Source organism: Embiotoca jacksoni, unplaced genomic scaffold (assembly GCF_022577435.1).
Source record: "Embiotoca jacksoni isolate LCO1_2020_lvr unplaced genomic scaffold, fEmbJac1.0.p SCAF_23, whole genome shotgun sequence".
Taxonomy (NCBI): domain Eukaryota; kingdom Metazoa; phylum Chordata; class Actinopteri; family Embiotocidae; genus Embiotoca; species Embiotoca jacksoni.
The window spans coordinates 3,287,501-3,311,979 of record NW_027185374.1 but is presented as its reverse complement, the minus strand read 5'-3'; the positions used below and the strand labels follow the sequence as shown (position 1 = coordinate 3,311,979).

General features: G+C 44.3%; 1 protein-coding gene across 3 annotated transcripts in view; it reads left to right on the top strand.

The window, feature by feature from the left end:
- The first annotated feature begins 4,215 nt into the window (after positions 1–4,215).
- Positions 4,216–24,479, top strand: part of prox1a (prospero homeobox 1a) — a 32,373-nt gene continuing 12,109 nt past the window's right edge. Inside the window, exons 1-4 of one of the 3 annotated variants that reach the window (XM_069158267.1) lie at positions 4,216–4,757; positions 7,815–9,869; positions 13,846–13,953; positions 19,256–19,450. In XM_069158267.1, coding sequence (XP_069014368.1) covers positions 7,881–9,869; positions 13,846–13,953; positions 19,256–19,450 — 2,292 coding nt within the window. In that variant the 5' untranslated portion in view covers positions 4,216–4,757; positions 7,815–7,880. Of the gene's footprint in view, positions 4,758–5,000; positions 5,050–5,984; positions 6,005–7,814; positions 9,870–13,845; positions 13,954–19,255; positions 19,451–24,479 lie in introns of those variants that run through there. The other 2 variants (XM_069158268.1, XM_069158269.1) reach the window with 2 other exon arrangements.

Sequence of the window (24,479 nt, the reverse complement as noted above, 5' to 3'; positions counted from 1 at the left end):
TGAGCACATAAGCCCTTATTTCATGGTGCCATTGTTTGTTTTAAGGACGTCAGGCTTAATACAGTTCCAGGCGATTTCCCAGCATGTCTGTCCGCCCAAGCACCTCCAAGGCGCTGTGTGTGTGTGTGTGTGTGTGTGTGTGTGTGTGTGTGTGTGTGTGTGTGTGTGTGTGTGTGTGTGTGTGTGTGTGTGTGTGTGTGTGTTTGACTGTGTGTGTTCACATGAGCGCGCCCTTCGTTCCTGTTGACTTTAGCCTAACTCCTGTCATACGCAATGATTTAAAAACACTTCCAAGGTTGTTCGTAAGACATATTGAATGAACTAAGACAGAGACTACATACAGAGACTGAATACGAGGGCTTTACACACGGCATGGCCAAGACTAATTACGATGTTTAGAATATATCTGTGGTTTTAATGAGTTTGACTGCAGCCATATTCCCATCAGCCTCAGTGAGCAGGATTCTTTTAATCGCCTATTATTTCCAGGCAGGCCTGACAGAGGGAATCATTTAATGTATGAGCAAACAGGTTTATATCTAAAGGTTGAAAACAGGGTCTGTTAAGTTGTTACAATGGTGTTTCATCACTCAGACTGTAAATGTTTGTGAGTCTCAGTGAGGAAAATTAGAGTTTAAATACTTTTATATTAGAGTGTAAAAATGCTTATGTCATAAATATTTTCCATTTCGTGTTATTTTTAGTGATTGTTTATCATTAGGTTACTTGTTGTTTGGTTTGGGCATGCTCTCATATTTCACTGTTACTTTGTCTTTGCATTGTGTCATACATTTGCTTCTGCAGCAATACCCAGTCATGCAAATAAAGCATATTTGAATTTGAGTGTGTGTGTTTGTGTGTTTGTGTGTTTGTGTGTGTACTTATTCAATGAACTGCCATAAAACAGGCCACATAGGATGACCCCCCCCCCCCCCCACACACACACACACCCTTCTCTCTCTCTCTCTCTCTCTCTCTCTCGCTCTCTCTCTCTCTCTCTCTCTCACACACACACACACACACACACACACACGCACGCACGCACACACATATAGGCCTCCATAATCACCACTACTTGTAGCCTAGAAAGATGGATGTGGGTCATGGGGGGCCACACTGTGCCAGTTATCAATGCCCTGCTAGCTAAGAAGTAATATCACTAATACTAACATATATGTAAATCACTGTTATTTTACTACTGCCCCCAGACCTACTGGATGTTTCTTATTTTACGTTATGGTCTTTTTACAAATGGGTTTTGCCTTGACCACTTAAACAAGTGCACATTTTCCTCCAGTATGCTCATCTTTGTCATGAAAGCTGAATACATTAAGTCCTGGACATCGAGGCCCAAACAGGACTTCAGACTCCTACTCACTTATTACACTCCAATCCTGTATCCTCTTCTCTGTCATGTCTCCTAAACCTTTTTATTCAGGGACCCGGAGACCTCTCCGGAACAAAACAGCTTTTAGCGCTACCATCTCGCTCTGCTTGTGATTTCACAAACCTCCCTCTCCCTCTCTCTCTCACTCACTCGCTCTCATTTCTCTAAAAAACTGTCTCTGAAAAGAATTGGTGCTGTTGTAGGACCTCGTCAAGTCATTATCTGATTAAGGTCATTTTATAACTGCATGCTGCTTAAGAGATTGCTTATTCTGCCATATAATGTTTATTCTCTCAATAATTCCTGGAACTTAAATTCAGGAAAACTCAGTTTGTTAATTTTCTATATCCAATTTGTTCCTAAAATTAAAACTTTACAATGGTAATACAATAATAATAGTAATAATAATAATAACAAAATAATAATTAAAATAATCATATAAATAAATAGTCTAATGTTGACCCGTTGTTGAAACAAATTAATACTGAGGGAAAACACACTGGCTCCTCTCCACTCCGGCATACTATCACCGCGTGCGCGCACTCTTTATCTCTCAGAATGTGATAAAAATGTACCTTTATAACACCTCAGGGAGAAATATTGTTTTCACTGCCTCCCTCTTTCTGCATTTGGGCACAGCTCGAATAAATATGTCAATAAATTCAGCCATCAGTGCGTAATGTCAGAGCACATTATCAGTCTTGGGCATCGAGGTGTGTCGCACTCGACCAAAAAGAGGGGGGAAAGTGAGTTAGAAATAAATACACGGGTTGATCCACCTGGAATGGGCCGCGATAAGAGCAGCCAGTGTTAACCAACACGTTTCCTCTACACCTCATCCGAGTCTTCCTTTTCCAAACACGCGTTTCTTTAATGTCCCGGCCTGTTTTTCCAGCCTGTGTGCGCACCGACGGCACCCAGGGGAGCCGAGGCCAAAGCAGCCACAGGCCAGTGAGGGGGAGCAGGGGGCCGGGACACCTGCTTTGGAAAAGCCACTCCAGACACGAAACTTTGCTGACTTCGTTGCAATTCGTTCGTCCTAAAAAACACTTGCTTGCGACATGGAAAAGAGACTCGCCTTTTCCTTTCTGGCACCTGACATGGGTGCATATGGAAAATAAGATTTGTCGTTAAGTACTCTAGGATCCTGTTTGTGCAGAGGATAAAAAAAAAAGGAAGATTCTGCGAGTAACAAATGAATCCAAACCGAAAAGCTGGAAATTATAGACAAAAGTATGCTTATCTGATGGCCAGTGTGCAAGAAAAACTTTCCTCAACAACAAATTTACTAAATGCAACTCGAAAATAAATGTTTTTTTTTAATAAAATAATAATAATGATAATTATAATAATAATAATAATAATAATATAGAATTCGTGTAAAATACATTTTTCATTTCTCTTTTTTTTTTTTTATTAAGTTTCCTCTAAATACAGGGGAGCAAGCTGAGCCATACTGTAGAGGGATGTGATCTGTACCACTCGAGTCGATACAAAAATAATGCTTGAGATAAATTTCAGTTGCATACAAATCCGCAATTATCTCATAATATTAAGAAACAATTTGTGGCCATCACCTGTTGTAAATATCGACGCCTAAAACATTTGATTTAGTGAGCGCCAAAGCAGCAGAGTCATTTTAAGTATAGGCTTTAATTTGTAGGAATGCAGCAGTGAGAGAAGAGCAGCCGTCATCGTTTCATAAATCAGAAGCGTCAAACTGGTTTGAAAGGATCAAATGTCACTGTCCGCAGGGATCCGTGTTACAGGTGGGGAGGATAGGCATATCTAATAATTCATTTAGAAAATCTTTTTGTTCACAAACATACAGGTGTATAATTTGTATTTTATTTACCATCACCTTTACTTTATAAACGTTTTTTCTTTCGACAGTCTTTACGCAGGGGGATCATTTAGTGGCAGCAGCCTGCTGTGGATCCGACTGACAGACGGTCCATGATGATATTCGGCTCTTAACCGAGCATTTCACAAATAGACGATAGCTCTCCTCAGATATTGGCTTCTCTGAATAATCTGAATTCCAACGCAAAGCTGTAAGCCTCTGTACTACTTTGCTTGTTCATTAATCAGACTTTGCTGCAACCAATGAGAATACTCTGCACGTAAAATATCTCTGCATGCCACTTTCAACCTCCAATACTCAAGTGACCCACAACTGTTAGTCCCCCATGGACGAGTTGCAGGAAGAAGAAAAAAAAAAAGAATTGTACTTTCTGATGTTTAAAACACAAATGCATCCTTATTTTGGACATATAAAAGGATCAAATTCCAAAGTTGGTAATCATCAAATATGACTGGACTGGAAAGGGTGCGTTTTAAAAAAAAAACATAATCGAAACATGCATCAATAAAAGCCTTGAGAAAGTCGAGAGGGATGTAAAACACTGTTCATTTGTAATTTTATTGCGACAAGGGAGGCTAAAAGATGTGCAAAAACATTTATATAAAAACGGTCCAAAATTTGCTCTTAAATATTTCTTTAATTTTGCATTTGCGTTAAAAGATAACTTTTTATTAAAATAGTTGCCAAAAGAAATCAGTTTGCTTCATTTATTTTCTTAACACTTATTATTTAAGAAAAAAAAAAGTATGTACTGACACGACACTTTATTAGAAAAATCTTGTGGAATAAAGGATCACCGACACTTCAACATCTATTGTAGAAACTTTCTATTTTAAGGCTCGAATATAAAAATAAATAACATAGTGTGTGTACATAGAGACTGTGTTTTCTTGCTGCTTAAGTGGTGTAAAGTCAAAGTGCGTAACGATTCTTACTCGCGTAGTCGGTGATTTGTGAAGAAAGACATTAGTAAGAGTGGTATTTCCTTTTTTCCTCTCTCTCTCTCTTTGGTTGCGCTCAAGTCCCATTCTCTGGTCAAGTTCAGTGCGTTGTTCTCCGGACCGGACGGACGCTTCTTATTGGTAGGTTGCGACAGTTACATCACGCCGCTCATGACGCGCACGTCTTCCTGTTTCCTTCAGCCGCGTCTTAAAGTGAATCTTTAGTGGCGGAGGAGCGCTCCAGCATCCAGTCCTCTGCATCCAGTGCGCCTCGGAGACGCACAACCACACAGTCGCTCTCTCTCTCGCACTCTCTCTCGCACTCTCTCTATGTCTCTCACTCTTTTAGTCACAGCAGAGGATAGAAGGAGAGACCGACGCGCAAGAGCTCTTTTCATCTTCTGTATTTTCCCCTATTTTGTTCTCGCGTCGCTGACTTTATTCCAGCTCTTCCTTCTCTAAGAAACTGTTATATTCCAGCATCCAGCGGTCCGCGGTGCCCTGCGTATATTCTCTTTTTTTTTTTTCCGTAGGAGTTCAGGTTGTCCCCCTCTTCATCTAAAGGGTAAGTAACCTTGTCCTCGGATACCTCCCTCTCTTGTTCTTGCTCTGCCTCGTCTGCGCACGGTGGGCGGAAAAATATAAACAAATCAAACATCATTAACGGGGAAATTTATTCTGCTAATCAACAGCTAATCATTTCGATACGACTTTATTTGCTCTGTTTCGTTCCCTCATCTTGATATTGTGGTACGAGTTGCTTTAGCAGCCCGTGTTTTTTTGCGAGGATGATTTGCGAACGGTAGCCCAACCTTCTTCATCAAAGCAGAGATGAAGTTGATTTGCAACTTTGCGAAGTAAGTTTGGGAAGCGTGTTTTTTCCCCCAATAACGGGAAATGTGATGTTTAACATGAGCTGATTTTAGACAGAAACTTGGATTTACTTGTATTCGGCTCACTTCCGTGCTTGTTGAAAACGGTGAATTTGCTATGAACTCATGTTGTCTTTGTCCCGTGGACCAAATCTTATTTTAATGCCTCAGTCGTGCTTTTTTATTTACATAAAATCCTTGAACAGTCAGTTACGGAGCTTGTCAGTCATTCTGGTTTGTATAATTGGTTTCTATCTCGTGCGGGCGAGATGTTTAGGACAGATGTGATAAAGCGCCGCCGGTTTGTTTTTTTGTCAGCTCTTGTCTTTCATGGGATTTGGTCCCTCAGTTTCAATACTGACAACCACATTTGCAAAGAAACCAACTGATCTCAGTTTTGCTATGTTATAAAGCGAATGCTGTAGGATTTTTAGTTGAACTCTAAAAGTTATTTTAATTTAGGCCAAGTTTCAAACCTGAACTTTACGCACTATTTATTTTAAGCTTTCCGTTTCTTGTCTGAGAGGTTCAAAGATTCGGTTTGGGGTTTACAATACAAATATAGGGTTTTTATTGAGGAAAAGGGCTTAAAAAATGGGACGTAAAAGTTGGATTGTATTTCTTATGTGTATCTGACAGTTGCTTGAATTGTTACAAGTTTTTTTTTGTTGTTATGAGAGAGTGAGAGAGAAAGAGAGAAGGATAGTGCGCATGGGCGTTGGGAGACAGGTGCGGCGTCGGAAAAGACAGGTGCTGGTGACTATTTGAAGCTCATTGTTAAGGTCCTGAGGCGATCAAGTCAAGTTTTTACACCCTTGTAGATGCATCTTGTCTGAACTGCCCGATATGGCGATCAAGACTTGAGCGGAAGCCTTTTATCAAAGGGTTTTATTTCAGAATACTGGTGTCACTTCAACAGATCAGTTTTTTTGGAAAAAAGGTTGGACTTTTACAGTTTTATCTGTCATTTAACAAAATTCAAAATTCAGAGTAAATATGTCACCTGTGTGCTGCATCACACTGCAAAGTTTGTACCACAGCCAACAGCAGCTGTGTGTGTGTGTGTGTGTGTGTGTGTGTGTGTGTGTGTGTGTGTGTGTGTGTGTGTGTGTGTGTGTGTGTGTGTACAGTGTGAATGTGTGAGGCTCAGTGACGAGAGAAGTCTATAAAGAAAGCCTTATCACATAGTGATAATGTAAAGATGATACCATTTCTTTTAGTTGGAGCAAGCGAATAATACGAGATTGCTGTTAATTCTCACTGGAGTTAAATTTCCCCTGCAGTTGACTCCCAGTTATCACTGAAAAAGAGCCTAAGAAATAAATGTCAGAATTTTATTATATCACATCAAAATTAAACTTAGATCTGAATCTGTCATGTTCCTTTTTTGTATTTAAAATCCACAAGTCTTATTGCTATTTTGCAGATCTATGTAAAAGCCTATAAATTTGCAAGCTGAAAAATGTAAGTTAAGTTTGCCTTGTTTTTGTGGACATGATATTTTGTTATTTTAAGCGAGTGTGTCTTAATGATGGCTGGGTTTTTATTAAAGAGTGTAAAACGACAGGTCAAAATTATCGCACCACACCTGCAACTTTCATGCATGTTAAGGAAACACTAAAACAATAAATTCATTAATTTACTAACCTCAGAATTACTTCAATTTTGTACACAAAGGCGTTTACATTAAATTGTTTCTGATAATATTTAAGACTAGATGCATCTGGCATGGCTCTGACTAAGATACTGCCACCGCTACTTACATAGCATTATTGATGCAGCTCTATACTGACAAAACGTTTTGCTTTCAGAGGGGCATTAGGGTTTTTGTAAGAGCGCTTTAAGTTGCTCCTTGCCAGAGTTGACCCTTGTGACCTATTCATTTGAGCAGAATTAACTGCCCTTGCCAGATGAAAAGACAAACAAAAAACACAGAAGTGAGCTCACGCTGGCACCAAAATCAATAGGCCTATTTTGTGTTCCTTTTTTGTGTTACTCTCCCCACTGAGTAAGATATGATGGCCATATTGATTAATGTGAACACAGGACTTGCATTTTAAAATTCTATAATGTGTAAACGTAGTTGAAATATTTTGAAATATTTTGTTGAGTTAACGAAACTCACTTCCTGAATAGGATTATTAATATATGGAGTGTGCATCGCCTCCCCCTCTATGCCATAATTTTTTTGGATAATCTTAACCCTATTTTTTTTTTTTTATTTGATTTTGTGAGCTCCTCGCTGCTATGTTGGCTCACACCGCACAATCATGGAAATGAGGACAAGTACTTAAGTAATTATCATAATTTTATGCAGCTTTGTGTTCCGTGGGAACTGGTTCAGTGTTGCGCTGCATGTAAGAGGGGACAGGATAAAATGTAGGACTTTGCCCTGGAATTTCGAGCCAAGGCCTAATTCTGACCCCATCTCGCCTGTTCTCTTTACCCCTCTGTCACTAGTTCTTACTGCCAAGATGTAATCATGGATGTCTCTGTCCTTGTAGAAACACATGAGGAGGGATTAAGAATATACATCTTCAGTTTATTATTATATATCAGCTAATGCAATTCTCTAAAGGTTGGCGCATTTTGATTGTTTCAGTCTATCGAACACTTTCAAGCTTTTCTGTTTGACGTAGATTTGGTTCTGATATTAAGGTGGTCGAGGACAGTGCTGGAGTGAACAATTTAAATTCTGAGAATATATTTTCACTTTGGTGAGTCATGCATCTGTGAATTGTTTCCCACAGGTACTTAGAGGCTTTGATCCAAGAGGACTGGCTTTGTGGGATATGGCCCAATAGCAGCAACCCGTGATGCCGGACCATGACAGCGATTCCCTCCTGAACAGACAGACCAAGCGAAGACGTGTGGACATTGGTGTTAAGAGGACCGTGGGCAGCACTGCCTCCTCCACAGCAGCAGCCACAACAACAACCACTGATAACATAGCCCGCGCCAAAGCAGCCATTTTCAGTGCCATGAACTCTCTGAGCTCCCACTCTCACCACGGATCGGATGCCGACTCCTTGGAGTGCTCTGTAGTGCAGCCACATGGTGGGCCTGGCGTTGTATCAGCCAGCGACAGTGAGTCCAAGTCCAATGTACTCCGAAAGCTTCTGAAGAGGGCCAACTCATACGAGGACACCATGATGCCCTTCCCTGGCACCACCATTATCTCTCAGCTTCTCAAGAATAACATCACTAAAAATGGAGGAGGACATGACAGGGGAGAAAGAGGAGACAGGGGTGATAGAGAATCAGGCTTCCCTGGATCAGGGCTCTCCAATGCGAGCTCAGATGCTCCCCAGGAGGATGCCTGCAGTAACTCCTCCCAGGACAGCACCCCTCAAGAATGCTTGTCACCATTTGGCCGTCCTCCTGGCCTGGCCACCTTTGAAATCGAACGTCTCAATGATGAACACCTGCGTGCCAAGCGAGCCCGTGTAGAGAACATTATTAGAGGTATGAGCCACTCACCCAGTGTGGTGGTACCTGCTGCTTCCCGTCACGAGCGTGACCATGAGATGGATGGAGAGCGGGAGATGGAGCTGGATTGCCCACCTCCCCAGTCTCAACAGCAGGCCCTCAGCAGCCCACGGGGAGGCGAGGTGTGCAGCAGCAGCAGCCGAGAAAACAAGCGTAAACAGCGTCTGCCTCAGCAGCAGCAGCAGAGCTTCACTCAGCTGGTGTGCCAGAGGAAGGAACAGAAGCAGGAGGAGCGACGGCAACTGAAGCTGCAGCTGGAGGACATGCAGAAACAGCTACGGCAGCTGCAGGAGAAGTTCTTTCAGATCTATGACTCGACTGATGACTCAGAACACAACGACCTCCACAATGATATAGGAAACATGTCAGAGGACAGCCCAGCCAGGTCCGATACTGGAGGCGATGACCGGGGTGGGGACGACCTGCGCTCTGACAATGAGATGTCTGACCTAGACCCAGGCCATTTCCTCGACAGGGCGCGGGCGTTGCTTCAAGAGCAGGCCCTGCTGGCTGACAGAGAAAAGCCAAGAAGAGAGGGGATCGGCCGGAGCAAAGGGCAGGGAGGTCCAGGCTCCTCCATGCATGCTGAAGGTAAACAGCTGGCAGAAACACTGAAGCAGGAACTCAATTCAGCCATGACCCAGGTGGTGGACACAGTGGTTAAAGTGTTTGCCAAGCCTCCACGCCCTACACCTCAGCAGGCCTTCCCTCCACTTTCCATACCTCCTGAAAGATTTCCTACCACTGTCAATGGAGACAACCCCAACTTCCACACCGCCAACCAGAGGCTGCAGTGCTTCGGTGATGTCATAATTCCCAATCCACTCGACCCCTTTGCCAGCATGCCTGGGATCCCAGGCACCACCAACGACCAAACCGAGGCACTGCCCTTAGTAGTGAGGAAGACACCCAGTGAACACCACCATCAGTCCTCAGCTGTGGGCGCCCATGGTGGTCACCATCACCCCGCCCTTCACCCCTCCTCACTTTCAGCCTCCATGGGCTTCAGCCCCCCATCCTTTAGGCACCCCTTTCCACTGCCTCTCATGGCCTACCCCTTCCAGAGTCCTCTTGGTGTACCCACAGGTGGTTACCCAGGCAAGGACCGTTGCTCACCAGACTCCATGGACCTGTCCCGAGAGACAACCAGCCTGAGAACCAAGATGGCATCAGGTCACCACCTGGGGCACCATCATCGCTCTTGTTCACCAGCACACCCTGGCAGCACAGCCGAGGGACTCTCTCTGTCCCTTATCAAGTCTGAGTGCAGTGATCTCCAGGACATGTCTGACATCTCGCCCTACTCAGGCAGCAATGTATCCTTTTTTAAATAAGGTGGGTGTGTGTACTTTCAGGGTTTTAAAAGGCAATAATAGGTGAGTGTGTGATAGCGATCCTGATGCTTTAACCTTGCATGATCCAGTTCAGACTGGCTCATTCCTGAGTAAGCCAGGAAAAAAAAAATCTGATTTCAGGTGGTAATTCCCCTTAGAGACAGGTGCGAAACATCGCATCTAAAGCATATAGAGTTAAAAATCAAATCTTTTTGAGTCTGTTTGAAACTGGCCTAAGAAAACTGAGAAATTGTTGATGAATCACTTTTCCTCCCACTGCTGTTCTCTTGTCCATTGTGCTGCATTGTTGTATTTATTTTTATACTCGTACCTCTTCCTTCTCACAGCACCAACCAGCCTTTTCTTCCATCTTCGAACCTAAGTGCTTTAAAAGCTTTCTTGTCACATATCACTTACTCGTGAAGATTAGGTCTCCACAACATTTACTGCCCCAATTCTTTTTTATAAAAAAAAAATGGCCTGAAAGAACGAGGAGGGAGATAGCATCCTGAAACTTGGCACACAATGGTGTTATATAGCCTGCCTTATAGTTTAACCCCAGTGTGCCCCAATCGTGCCCTGCGGATAGAGAGGCTATCCCCTATGGGAGGCTCAAATTGAATCCCTGGGGGATTCTGCACTAATAGCTTAAACAGATACATTCAGTCCCTTTTCTGTTTCCCTTATACCTCCTTAGTCCCTAAGTATTCGACACCCCTTAACCCTTATGAAAGTTTGATTCGTGTCACACCGACTGTCCGGAAAAAGCTTTGTCTTCAAGTCGTTAACATTCATTGCATGTTTAAGGAATTAATCCTACAGCTCTTTACCTGTTGTGGATACATTCGTTAAATGAATATGTATATTTAACACTTTGGATCCCTTGTTTTTGTTACCGAGTGCACCTGAGTGCCTTTTGTGTGTGTGTGTGTGTGTGTGTGTGTGTGTGTGTGTGTGTGTGTGTGTGTGTGTGTGTGTGTGTGTGTGTGTGTGTGTGTGTGTGTGTGTGCCTTTTTGTGTGTGCATGTCACAAAAGGTTTGCCTGAGGACTCAGCAAAGATGTATATTTATGATTGCTTGTGTTTTCTCCTGTGTTCCTCTTATCATCCATCGCTGTTGTAAAAAGCCCACAATCATTGTCGTTTCTCTTTTTTTCATTTCATAAAGATCTGTCAACAGCCCGGGGGGCCCTTCGGCTGTTGCTTGGCAGCCAAATACTTCTTTTTTTGTTTTCCCTCCCTGCAAAACCCCCCCTTCCTCTCTGTCTTTTCTTTGAAGCGGACGTTAACAGGTGTTTGCAGCGAGCTGTTTATCTTTCATTACCTCGCCTTGTCTTGTCTTCTGACCCAAGGGTGAACGCTTTCCAGAGATCTATAATCCTTTGCTTCTACGGGCTCCCGATGGAGGGATGAAAAGAGTAAAGGGAGAGAGAGACATACAGAGACTGAGAGAAAGTAGAAAACAATCAAACAATAACCACATATGCCAGATGCTGTGGCTTTCATTGTAGCTTTTACAAATTCAGGGCATTAACAGATGTACTCCCCTAAATGGAAAGAATAGAAGGAACAACATGTACACATATGTTGTTGGGTTTTTTTTTTCATCTTTTATTTTTGATTCTTACAGTTTATACCATAGGTTTATAAACAAAGTTTCCCATTTACAAAATAGGATTTTGTACATTTATTATGATTAGCATGATATTTTATGAATCAGTTTATTTGCATGTGTTCCTTTGACTTAGCTTTTTTTTTTTCCCGAGCCTCAGAAGTCGGAGACAGCTTGTCAGACATTTTGCGAGGTGTGTTCAAGTTCACCAGCTCTCGGCAGCTTTGTAGAGCAGATGGCTGCTATCAATTTCCTCATTTGTTCACAATCCGACTCCAAATTTTCTTGTCCTTACACCTGGAATTAGGAAGTGAAGCAGCCATTTTCCTCTCATGACTTTGGGCTTTGGGGAAGTGTTGTGAGAATGATGATGTCTTGTCAGATGTGGCAGGCAAACAGTGGGCCAGCTGGTATGAGTGCACCATCATGACAAAATAATAGCCTTGCACGCCACCCCTAAGTCCAATCACAATTACATTTGCAAGCTGTGAGTGAATTGGAGATGAAAATGTGTCATTAGGAAATATGAAGCTTCTTAATTGGTGGCTGAAGGGAGGTGATATTATGTTTATAGCAGGAGAGGTGAAACCTCAACGTCTTTGTCTTAAAATCATTTTTAATATCAATTTCAATGAGAGGAAAGCGACGCTAATCCTAATTGAAAAAGCAAAAACAAATTAATCTAAGTGTAAGTGCACAGCTTTCACCAACAAATCCCACCTTGACTTATTGAAAAAGAGCTCTCTTTTTCTGTCTCTCCCTCTCGCTCGCTCTGTCTGAGGATCCATTGTATCCCCTCCACTTGGAGCAGATGGTGTGGTGTGGAAAGTGAAGTGCTGCTCTTTTGGCCAGGCCTGACAGAGTAACACCAGTCTGCCAGGGTTTCCCCCACAAGACCCTCGCTGCGTATACAACTAACTCTCTCTCTCTCTCTCTCTCTCTGTCTCCCTCTCTCCCCCTCTCCCTCTCTCTTACTGAATCAGACAAAGTAGACAGGGTCTTTAAGGAGCCAACCCGGCGTGGTTCAGCATTTGCTGGCTTTGCTGTGTAACCCTGAGGCCAAGGGCAATCCAATCTAGCAGCTGATGCCTTCTTTCCCACTCTATAGTTACAGCTACATCTGGACACTTGACTGATTTTAACGATCACAGCCACCCCTGTATGTCATAAATAATGCCAAGCAATGTATTTTGTCCACTCAAGTGTAAACAGTCTTCATGAAAACTTAGGGCTGTGTAATTTAAATCCCTGTCTTGCCTCAGCGTGATGAAAACCCTTGTTGAAACAGCCTGAGGTTTCAGCCCGCCCCCTGCCCCCACAGCCCCCCCCCCCCCCCCATCTCTGTTCCCTTTTCAATGTCTTATCCTCCAGATTGATATTATCAGATGCATTATACGGCCGTTAATTCACCATGGAAATGGCTTGGGCCGTTCGGTGGCGCAGATGTGTTTCAGTCTCCCCATCACTGGCTGAGTCCAAAGCCTCACAGCCCCTCTTCTCCTTCTCCTCCTCCTTCTTTTGCTCCTCCAAGGGTTTGGCAGTGGCAGAGAGGCTGGGGGGGGTGGGGGGAGGTGGAGCAGAGGGAGGAGGAGGGGGATGTAATTGAAGGCTGGAACCATGCTATCCCTCAAGGTGCCCCCACCAGCCCATCTCCATCTTCTCCGCTGTTCAATCCAGGCCATCCATTAAGAAGACAAGGCCTCTGACATGTATTTGAATATGGCCGGTGTGAGTGTGAGAAGGTTTTTCGTGTTGCTTGGGCCAGTCTTTGGTGGGACCATCTCTGAGACCTTGTCTCATCACTGATATGAGGCCAACGTCACACAGTCATATTCAGGCTTGGCATGTGTTGTGGCCAAGCCATTAGGCCTTCTTGCCCGTCACTGGCGTTAACTGCTGTCTTTGTCTGTGATATGCAAATGTCTCCTTTTTTCTTCTTCCTTTTTTTTGGGGAGGAGGTTAGCGCAGGGTGTAGGCAAAGGCGTTCGCTTACTTTGACTGTGAAATGAGCCTCCTTATGTAAAAGCATCGGCTGTAGCGTTGGCCAGCGTTTATTACTTACCGTGACGCTCTCACACCTGATACGGAAGATGCTAATTGCAAGCAAATGGTTTTGCTTGGGTGCACTGTCTCCAACCCCCCCCCCCTCTTCCTCCTCCTCCTCCTCCTCCTCTTCTTCCAGCAACCCTGCATTCATGCCTAGAGGGAAATTTGGTTTCCCATCATCCAAATGATTTCTTGCCAAACTCCCTGCCAATTATTAGCAAGAACATATTTATGACAGTGTCTGTACTACGAGTTTGTTTCCCTCCAAACTGTTTATTTCCTTAACAGCAGCTGTTTTCAGATCCAAGAAGGTCTCTCCCCCAATCACCTGAAGAAGGCCAAGCTCATGTTTTTCTACACCCGCTACCCGAGCTCCAACATGCTCAAGATGTTTTTCTCTGATGTCAAGGTGAGTCAAAACATGCTCCTGATCTTCATTATTTCTTTTATTCTAAAACCTTTGCACATTTTATTGCAAAATGTTCCTTTTTGATGTTAGAAAACATCACTGTGATTCTATCTACTTTGGTATTTTCAGTCATTTGTTGCCCCTTCTATCATATTGAAATAGTGACTGATTCTGTTGTGTACAAGTGAAGGGATAGATACACTCTTTTACCACCGTTGTTCTTCCTTCGACTTTTTTAAACACACCTGCTGTAAAAAGGGAAGTGTATTTTATTAATTGTGATCAGCCAGCTTCGGTTGTGTTGAACAATGTACACTAGTCTGTCTTAAAATGAGGCCCTTGTCCTCTCTAAATTATGGTTTTATGCAAAAGATGAAAGAAGAGGAAGTTGAATGGGTTTACATGAGGGAGCTGAAGAGCCTATGAGTATTCTAAAGATAAAGAGTGGGATGAGTAATGGAGGGGTGGAGAGGGCAGAGAGGAGGATGGAGCCTAGAGACGGAGGAGTGGTTATCCAAGCAGGTGTATGGCAGGATGGTTTGATGGAGGGAGGGGCGAAGGGAAAGAGTTGGTTTAGGAAACATGGCAAGGATGAGCGTTAGCTCCGCTGGGAATTTAATGAAGGAAATTTGGAAAACAAAGCACAATATGTAAGCTGCGGAGAAAAACAAGAACAACAGCACAATGGCTGTTGTAGTGTGTGTGCGATGGAGTTTGTTTGTGTTGTTGTTTTGTGTGTGTGTGTGTGTGTGTGCTCCTCTTGGACCATACGGAGGGGTAAACACTGTGACAGATCCAGGCCATCTTATTCAAATCAGAAGATAAAGGTTCCCTTTTCTCCCAGCTGTCCCCTCTTATATGCCGTCACCACCAACCATGAGTAGCGGCTCACAGGAGTTTCACTGGATAGGTTGAAAAAGAGGCACATGTTGGCAAAACGGACAAAGCACCTAAAAATGTTGATTCATTAGAAAAAAAAAGAAAAAAAGAATCCTCAGAATTACAGCATTGCACTGATCTGACATTTTGGGGTTTTTGAAAAATTGCATCAACAATTAATATTTAAATGATTCCCATGGAGGTGGCCTCATCATCAATGACCTCATCAGATACTTAAATAAGGTCAAGATAGTTAAGGGGATTATGAGTCACATTGTTTGTTTTTTATTTTCGGTAGAAGACAATGGACTCAAGCTCTAAGTTTGGAGACATGCATGGGAATGAGACTGACTATCTAATTAGATACAGCCAGCACGGCCTCTTAGCGAGTGGCTGTCCCTCAGACAAAAGTCTTGAAGGCTAATCGGGTCTTGACTAATCAGGTCTGGACTGTCAAGGACCTAATGAACGTGGGAAGTGGGTTGCCCTAACAACTTGGGGACGCCGTCGCTGTTGTTCCCTTCGATTAAGCTTCTTTTAAAACGGCTATGACTTTTTTTTTTTTGACTTTTGGTGTTTCTGAAATGTTTTGACAAATGTGTCATTATACCATTGTTGGTGCTGCTAATGGCAGCCAATAGAAACATCTCACTTGCTTTCAGACATGTCATTGTGGACATCGTTTTGATTAAGGGTGAATAATTATAACAGATTAATTAACAGATTAAATAAACATATTCAGTCAATTAATAAAGTCAGTTAAAGTTGTTGCCTTTGTAATTAGACACAATGAGTGGATATGAAGTATAGGCTGTTTGGACTTTGTCGTATTTTGTACATTTTACTTTCATTTTAAAGCAAATAAAAACCTGACACATACACACACCTTGCTTTTTTTGCTTCTGGCTTTTAGCAACAAGCCTCAGTATTTGGGCCAGTCATGTGCTGTGGAGTAGCGGAGGTCAGGAGGGTTTTCCCTTTTCTATATGTCATTCCTTCTCTTTTCTTTTTTTTCGCTGATGGTGTGGCATGGTATGTGTGCCTCGGCGGGCCGGGGAGAAAGAAAGGCCAGTGGCTGGATTTTGAGTCGCTGCAGTAACAAAAGCCCGCTTTCCAGGGCCGCTTTTTGTGTGCAGTCAGCCAATAGGCAGCCAGAGATTATCTCCCACAATTCACTCCTGCGAAAACAGGAAACGTTGGAAAGCCCTGATGACTGTGAAGGGGCTTACGAGAGAGGGGGAGAGAGAGAGAGAGAGAGGGGGGAGAGAGAGAGAGAGAGAGAGAGAGAGAGAGAGAGAGAGAGGGGGGGGGGGGGGGAGAGAGAGAGAGAGAGAGAGAGAGAGAGAGAGAGAGAGAGAGGAGAGAGAGAGAGAGAGAGAGAGAGAGGCCCGCACAGGCTTCTGTGTCTTTCTGCTCTCCTCTGGTTGTTCTGGACGTAGCTTAGCACTCTGAGGTCATCTGTGTGCTTTCTGCTCCATTGTTGACCGCTATGTCAGAGAAAGTGTTGGCAAGAGATACAGTTTGGCTTTTTATCCAAATGCCTTTCAGCTAAACATCCCAACCAACAAAAAGACAAAACTGGAAAAACAATTTCATTCTGCATCATAATAAATCCTCTGATTTGTGTGTGGAAGTTCGGGACTCACAGTCAGAGCACCTCGATACCCCTGGAAAGGCGACTGATAGAGTTTAGACGAAGGATACTTCAGGGTTTTCCTATTCTGGACTTAAGTATGCGTCTGTGCATGAGCAGAACATGTGTGTGCGCCACTTTCTATCTTGTGCTGTTAGCACTAAGCGCTGACCTTTCACAGGCACTTGAGTGTGAGTGTGAGAAACACGCTTTCACTGTCTCTCTCTCAGCCAGGCGCACACACACACACACACACACCCTTATACACATGCATATACTTAAACACGGTGTGTCGATTCAAACACACTCACACACACACACACACACACACACAGACACGTTTTCCTCACTGCATCTCATGTCTGTGCTGGCTGACCCCTGCCAGCTCTGATTAAGAAGCTGCAGTGATGTGCTCCTTTGAACCAATTCCCTCCTTTTACAGCGAACACACTCGTCCTTAGCTGCTATCAGGGGGTCTCTGTCCCCCACCAGCTACTTAATGAACCAAGGCTGCTGGAAGCTGTATGGGGACTGGCCAAAATTGAATCCCTGACTGTGCTGAGTGCAGTTAATGCAGATATAATAGAGTATTTATACCGACACGTACAGTAAATATTGCATCTTTCCTGTGTTCCCCTGTGCTTTGATTGAGCCACACAGCTCAGCTGCACAGGCCCCAATACATCTTCTTCCAAGCTGTCGGTACAACAAAGTAATCTTTGTCCAAAGTGACAAATGTATCCGTCACTCAGCTGCAGTGACACCAAAGGTCTCCTGCATGAGCGATGGTAACTCTTTCGCTGACTTTAGTCTCAATATGTAGAGCTCAGTCTTGCAGACGCTCAGGTGCACGAGCGCACACACGCAGGCTTGCATGGATCGACACCAATTGACGAATGTCTCAAATTCACCCCCAATAGGACTCGTTCAGATCTTGCTTCACGCCACGTCCAACAGCTTGAGTGAAACGGCGTGTTTGTGCTCCAACTGTCTGATACATTGTCTGTTTAAGAATAGCCCAGTGCGGCCAATGTATTTGTAAGTGTCAGTAGTTTGTTTGTTTGACGCTCCGATGTCACGACCCCAGCTTGCTGACTGCTCACGTTCCGAACCCCCCCCCCCCCACCTCTCCCCACCCCACCGCCGCCACCACCGCCACCAGCGAAACGCCATTGTCCGACGGCGCTGACCTGCACCCATCCTCCTCCTCCTCCCTCTTCCCCCTCCCTCCCTCTTTTCCACATTTATGCTCACCCTGCACTTTAGGACAGCCACCATGCTAACCCCTCCTCTCTCCCCACACACACACACACACACACACACACACACACACACACACACACACACACACTCCCGAACCCCTGCCAAACAATGTTAAGCGGACTTATTCTTTTCCCCTCTGCCATTATGTCATCCGCCGATCATTCCAGAAAGCCACGGCCCGCTCCTTTTCGCCCCGTCCCACCTTGGGGCCAAGCTGATTTTGCCTCCTCTGATTTGCCAACTTTTTTTGCCCGATCGGTTCTGTTACCTCACCCTCCCATCTTCCTGCGTGTGTTTGACTGCCGTCCCAGATCACGAAGAGTGTGTGTGTCTGTGTTGTCGAACAATACCCAGAGTCTAATCTCCATGTCAAAACCGCTCTGCCTCCCCAACAAGTAGTCCGCTCAGCGTTTAGTAGCGTTTTGTCCCCCCATTCTTCCAGTGCCACAGAAAGAGCAGAGCGGAAGGAGGAGTGAAGGCCTATATGTGTGTTTGGGGTGTGTGTGTGTGTGTGTGTCTGGTTGTGTATGTGTTATAGTTGGGGGGTACAAGCGTTTTTAAAGCACGTAACTTCAGGGAGCCTGAGGAGCGACGCAAACATCTTATTTAAAAAAATTTCTGAGTTCAATCTGAACTTTCAACAGAGCATTTTAAAGCTAGGCAGCTACCCTGAGCCCCCTAATGTCCTTATCTAGTGGTATGGATGTTTAGACAGTGTGTTTTCACTGCTGAGACCAGGCGGAAAAAGAGCCGGGACCCGCCGAGGCTCTTAATAGGTTTACCTCGCCCTATTGAATCCAGCCGAGCGGCACAGATCAGATGGCCACAGCCTTCTCATCTCCGTCTTTCTCTCTCTCTCTCTTTTCTTTCTTCCTTTTTTTTTTTTTTGTTGCTCTTTTTCTTCTGCTTTCTTCCTGTGTGGGAGGTGCAAAGAGGGGAGGAGAATCAGGGTGTAATTGGTGAACGGGGTTAAGTACATGTTTGAGCCCCCCGCGGGCCAAGGCGCTTCAGATGATGACTTAATCGTTTTTCTGGTCAATTATGTGTTTGCGGTCTTCACCCCCTCTCTTCCAGCTCTCCCTTCACTCTCAGGGTTACGATAGGGGGGAGGTCTGCTCCCAGTGGGGAAGATGAACCACACACTCTCCCTCTCTGTCTTCTCTCCCCCCGCCCCTCTCCTTCCTTGCTGTCTTACTTAATATCTCTATTATCTTCCCTCACTCCACAACCTGTGTTCTCTCTTCACTCTCATCTTTTATCTCTCTGTTTCTTCCCAACTCACGCCTCGGCTCCCTGATATGAAATGACAATCTGTCATCCTTACACTTCTTCCTCCCCTCCAAACCAGTCGCTTAATAAGGTTTTATACATGACAGTCTTCTCTCCATGTGTCTGCATGAAGCATATTGAAAGATCCCATTCATTTCCATTCAAAATGTCTTTGGATTTCAACGGATATTTAAGTTTAAAACCACAATTCTGACAGGCTAAAAAGTGATAACTCCTCCCCGTGATTTCTGATTCCAGTTTAACCGCTGCATAACCTCCCAGCTGATTAAGTGGTTCAGCAACTTCAGAGAGTTCTACTACATCCAGATGGAGAAGTTCGCCCGCCAGTCCATCAACGACGGAGTCACCGGAGTCGAGGAGTTGGGCGTCAGCCGCGACTCTGAGCTTTTCCGAGCCCTGAACATGCACTACAACAAGGCCAACGACTTCGAGGTAAACCCTTCCAGCAGTTCGATGCAGACTAAATTGTAAAAGCTGTATGTGCTCAGTAAGAGTAGGAGCTGAAAGCAAATGCAGTCCGTATGAAAAACAAAAAAAAACGTTGGATTTCACCTGATACCTCGTGATGCAGTCGGGTAGTGTGACACCGTCTCACTGTGTCCTCTCTGACACTGTCTCTCTGTGACTGTTCGCAATGCTGAGTTCAAGTCTCTTATACATCCTGTGCTATAAGTGATCAGGTTCTCATAGAAACGCACAATTTCTAGCTTTGTGACAAAAGCGTTTTTTTTTTTGTTGTTGTTGTTGTTTTTTTAAGGAGAATATGCTCAACTAATTTCCTCTAAAAAATTCCAGATCAACAAATTTTCTGAAATTTTGTTGATTTCCAATACGGTAATAACGACGTGAGGAACTCTAATGAGGAAGAAGCCTCACTGACACTTCACACGTTTTGCCTCTTCCTCATTGTTAATTTCCTCTCTATGGTTCTTAGCACCTGCGCGTGTGTGCATGCGTGTGTGTGTGTGTGTGTGTGTGTGTGTGTGTGTGTGTGTGTGTGTGTGTGTGTGTGTGTGTGTGTGTGTGTGTTTTACTTCCCTGTCCTCATTTACCTATCATCTGTGGTGAGATGTTTATGTGTGTGTCTTCCAGTATATTGTGATCATAAATTCTCAGCAGTTTCATTTTTCACACTTCTCCTTTTGCCACCTTTGTGTGTGTGTGTGCGTGTGTGTAAAATGTTTCAGGATTGCCAGTGCTCTCTCAATGTCAGCTGACAAAAGACCTTTAAAAGGCCTGTGTTAAGAAGGATCTGGAGTGAGCTGGTTGTGTGTGTGTGTGTGTGTGTGTGTGTGTGTGTGTGTGTGTGTGTGTGTGTGTGTGTGTGTGTGTGTGTGTGTGTCAGAGATCGAGTCTATGTGCGTTCGTGTATGTGTGTGAGTGTTTTGTTGTTGCTGCATTTCCCAGTGTCCTGTTCACCTCGAAGGGTACAGCCGTCCCTTGGACCGGCCTGGCATGCTGGCAAAGCACTTCTCCAGTGTGTGTGTTCGTATATATGTGTGTGTGTGTGTGTGTGTGTGTGTGTGTGTGTGTGTGTGTGTGTGTGTGTGTGTGTGTGTGTGTGTGTGTGTGTGTGTGTGTGTGTGTGTGTCACTTTGAGGGGGGAAAAAAATCTCACTGTTATCAAGGTTAAGCGTCCTACTGTTTTAGTGAGAGGAAGGGGAGAGAAAGAGGGGGGAAAGGGGGAAGAGGGAGATGGATAGATAGGGGATAGAGGGTGAGAGCTTGGAGACAAAGGAGAAAGCGATGAAGGGAGGGAAAAAAAGGGAATCGAGGGGGGAATGGAAAGGGGAGAAAGAAGGGTAGAAGGAGAGAGAGATGACGTGCAGGAGCGAAGTGCCCTTGCGAGCAGTGGGAGTTTTGCGAGCGCTCACATTTAAAGTGCTTCACTCTCTTTCTCTGTGTTTCCGTCTATCTCTCTCTGTCATTATTTGTCCACTGGGGCTCCTCTGTGTGCACCCAAACACACGCACGCACGCACGCACGCACACACACACACACACACACACACACACACACACACACACACACACACACACACACACACACACACATACTTCCCCACATCCATCTTCAGCCCTCTTAAGGGAGGCTTTGAAAGACTCTGGCAGGCAGAAGCACTTGTACATATGAGGTCTCAATAATACGAAAGTCCATCAGAGAAGAGCTCCAAGAAAAATGATTTCTATCCAGCTGCTCACGATAACAGGAAAATATGTTTAAGTCGAGAAGACAGTAACTTTTTACCTACAGTCAAGCACTGACATTTCCCTTTTACTCAACGCCAAATAGAAGCAGCAGATTTTTACACCAGCAGTAGTAAATAGTAAGCACAATATTGTTAAAGGATTTAATTTTGTTTTATATATTTCTAGTTTTTTTTTTTTTTTTTTCAAATCATTGATAGCTCATTTCCCTGATCCTGGTGTCCAGGATTTATTTCCCTCTAGATGACTGTTTCTTTTCTTTCGCTCATGCAAAATCCCCTGACACCGGGAAGTACCACCCAGCTCCAGAAACTATTTAATTGATATATGTCTGTCTTTATATTTAGGGAGACATTGTTAGTCAGAAGTCAAAGACCGCCTCCAGACGTGTTTTAAAAGATAAGAAAATACTCTGCTCGGAAGAAAAAAAAATTCTAATGTTCATTTCCAGCAAAAAAAAAATTTAATTAACATTTTCTTTCACTGAAAAATCAGAAATCTACAAATAAGGAAATGTTTTTCATTATAAAAGTTTAACACCTCGACTTAAGACGATTCTCATAAATTTCCACAAAACAGTTATTTAGGTTGCTGACGGGAGCAGGCCTTTAAATTGAGAGTAGGTTTGACTTTCTGCCTTAAATACGTTAAAACTTGAACTATGTGAAGTCTGTATTTCAGAACCGTAAAAGAAAACTAGATATATATGTAATTTATATCTTTGAATGGCACTATTTCACAGTAAAAAAAAAAAAAAAAAAGAGAGACTCTTAGACAGGTTTGCGTAACTTATAAATGGTCGGAGAAAGTTTGAACATGGCCACCTCTTGAAAGAGAGTATGTAAGTCCTCAAAAAGTGCACACGCAGCCTCCAAAGTCTATGACATACCTGAACAAACACAGAGGTAACATCTTGTCCTCCTGACAAACCCCTTCTTTCTGAAGCGTAAATTTCCTGTGACACCTCAGACAAGACACTCATTCTTCTCCTGGCACCAGGAAGTTACTGTTAAAACAGGTATAAGGGGAACAGCCTATTTGCATACATAAATGTAAAAATTTGCAAGAAGACAGACAGACAGAGGAGGGAAAAGAGTGAGAGGCCAGGTGAATAAGTCTTCTGTTGGCCGAGGAGCTGCAGCGGTGGAGGAGGGTGGGAAGGCGTTTTGCATATTAAGGTTTTTTTTTGCTGGGCAGGTGTCTGAGAGATACAGGAACTGATTAGAGTTTAGCGCAAGGAAAATTTGCCCAGCCATGCAAATTCTAACCCCCCTGACGAACCAACCGCCTTGGTGAGCACGAAGACTCTGTATGTAAGTGTTTGCGTGTGGCTTTTGGTTTGTGTGTGTGTGTGTGTGTGTGGGGGTGTTATTTGTGTATGTGATTATGTGTGTTTGTGAGTGCGGGTGCGTGGGTTGTGTGTTTTTTGCTGTTTGATGTTTGTGTGGGAATGATGTGTTTGTGTGTATTACATATGTGCACGAACACATTTGTTATGTTTTTCCGTCTTATGTGTGTGTGTGTGTGTGTGTGTGTGTGTGTGTGTGTGTGTGTGTGTGTGTGTGTGTGTGTGTGTGTGTGTGTATGTGTGTGTGTGTGCGTGCGTGAGTGTGCGTGCGTGAGTGTGTGTGTGTGTGTGTGTGTGTGTGTGTGTGTGTGTGTGTGTGTGTGTGTGTGTGTGTGTGAGTCATAGAGGTAATGTGGAGATGGAAATGTACTGGATGTGTATCAGGATGCCCCCAAGGCCCTTTTCTGTGGATCTCTCCCCTTTCTCCTCCACCTCCTCCTCCTCCTCCTCTTCCTCCCCTACCTGCCTGCACCACCACTTGAAACAGGAGCCTACGCAGATTCAGCAAGCGCGCGCACACACACACACACACACACACACACACACACACACACACACACACACACTGAGTTTTCCCTTTGCCAGATTCTGCATCATCAAAGTTCCATCCACCTTGGTGGCGTCTTTGGAATGAATATGTCCTCTGTTTCAGTGATCACACACACGCACTCACGCGCGCGCACACACACACACACACACACACACACACACACACACACACACACACACACACACACACACACACACACACACACGTCTGTGGCCTTTCTTGTTTGATGCTAATCTGCTCTGTCACTGTGCTGGCCTAATACGCTCCCCATCTCCCTCCCAGCTCCTCTTTTGTCGCGATTGTTTCCCCTTTTCCTTTCATATCCCTCCTCCCTCGTTCCCTCTCGTCGTTCTCTCTTCCTTCTGTTCCCTCCCTCCTTTCATTCTTTCATCCTCCTTTTTTGCATGTCTTCCGTTATCCACCCTCTCCCCTCCTCCTCCTCGCTTTTTCCTCCCATTAGGAAGTTTTAATGGCATAATTGTCACATTCCTTCTGGCACAATGAACAGCAGCAGTAATTAAAGAGCTTGCCGTTAATTACCTAGAACCCGGCTCTACTTTCCTCTTTTCTCAGCCCCCCTACTGGTTCCCCCCCTCTCTTCTTCTCTTTCTTCTCCGCTTCTCATTCACTCTGTCCATCGCCATCAAAGTCTTCCGAAACACACCCGGCCTCCCAAAGCCTTGACTTTGAGTGAGCAGCGCTTTCATGTGAGGACTCAAGTGAAAATTCTCACTTAGTGTCCTTTTCTTTTTACTCCGGCAGCCCCCTCCATCTGTCTTTGAACCCGCAATGACAACACACATCATCTTTCATAAGACAGGAATGTGTGTGACCTGGTAATGGGTTAGAGACAGAGGGGACGAGGGAGAGAGAGAGCGAGGGAGAGCGAGAGAGGTAGGGACTCATAAAGAGGCAGTTTTATGATGGCTCTGGGAAACTCTCAGATTTCCATAAGAGAGACGAGGCCAAGTTTTCTCTGTCAGTGACCACTCCTCCCACAGAGGGGACACACACACACACACACACACACACACACACACACACACACACACACACACACACACACACACACACACACGTGCACACACGGCAGCATTTAAAGAGGAAGTCCGTATGATCTCTATGTGAGAGGGAGGTACCCGCAAAAGCGGTGAGAAGCCTCCGTCTGCGTACACGCACGCGGGTATCATGTGTCCTCCCTCATCAGCTGCTCTTTCTCCTATTGCAAAGATGTGTCACTGCTTTTGTCTCTCGTCCTCTTTTGTCTGTCCATCCGTCTGTCATCCCTGTATTTGAATTGATAACATCCGTCAATGGACGTTAATATCCACTGTGTTTTTATGTGTTTTGTCACCC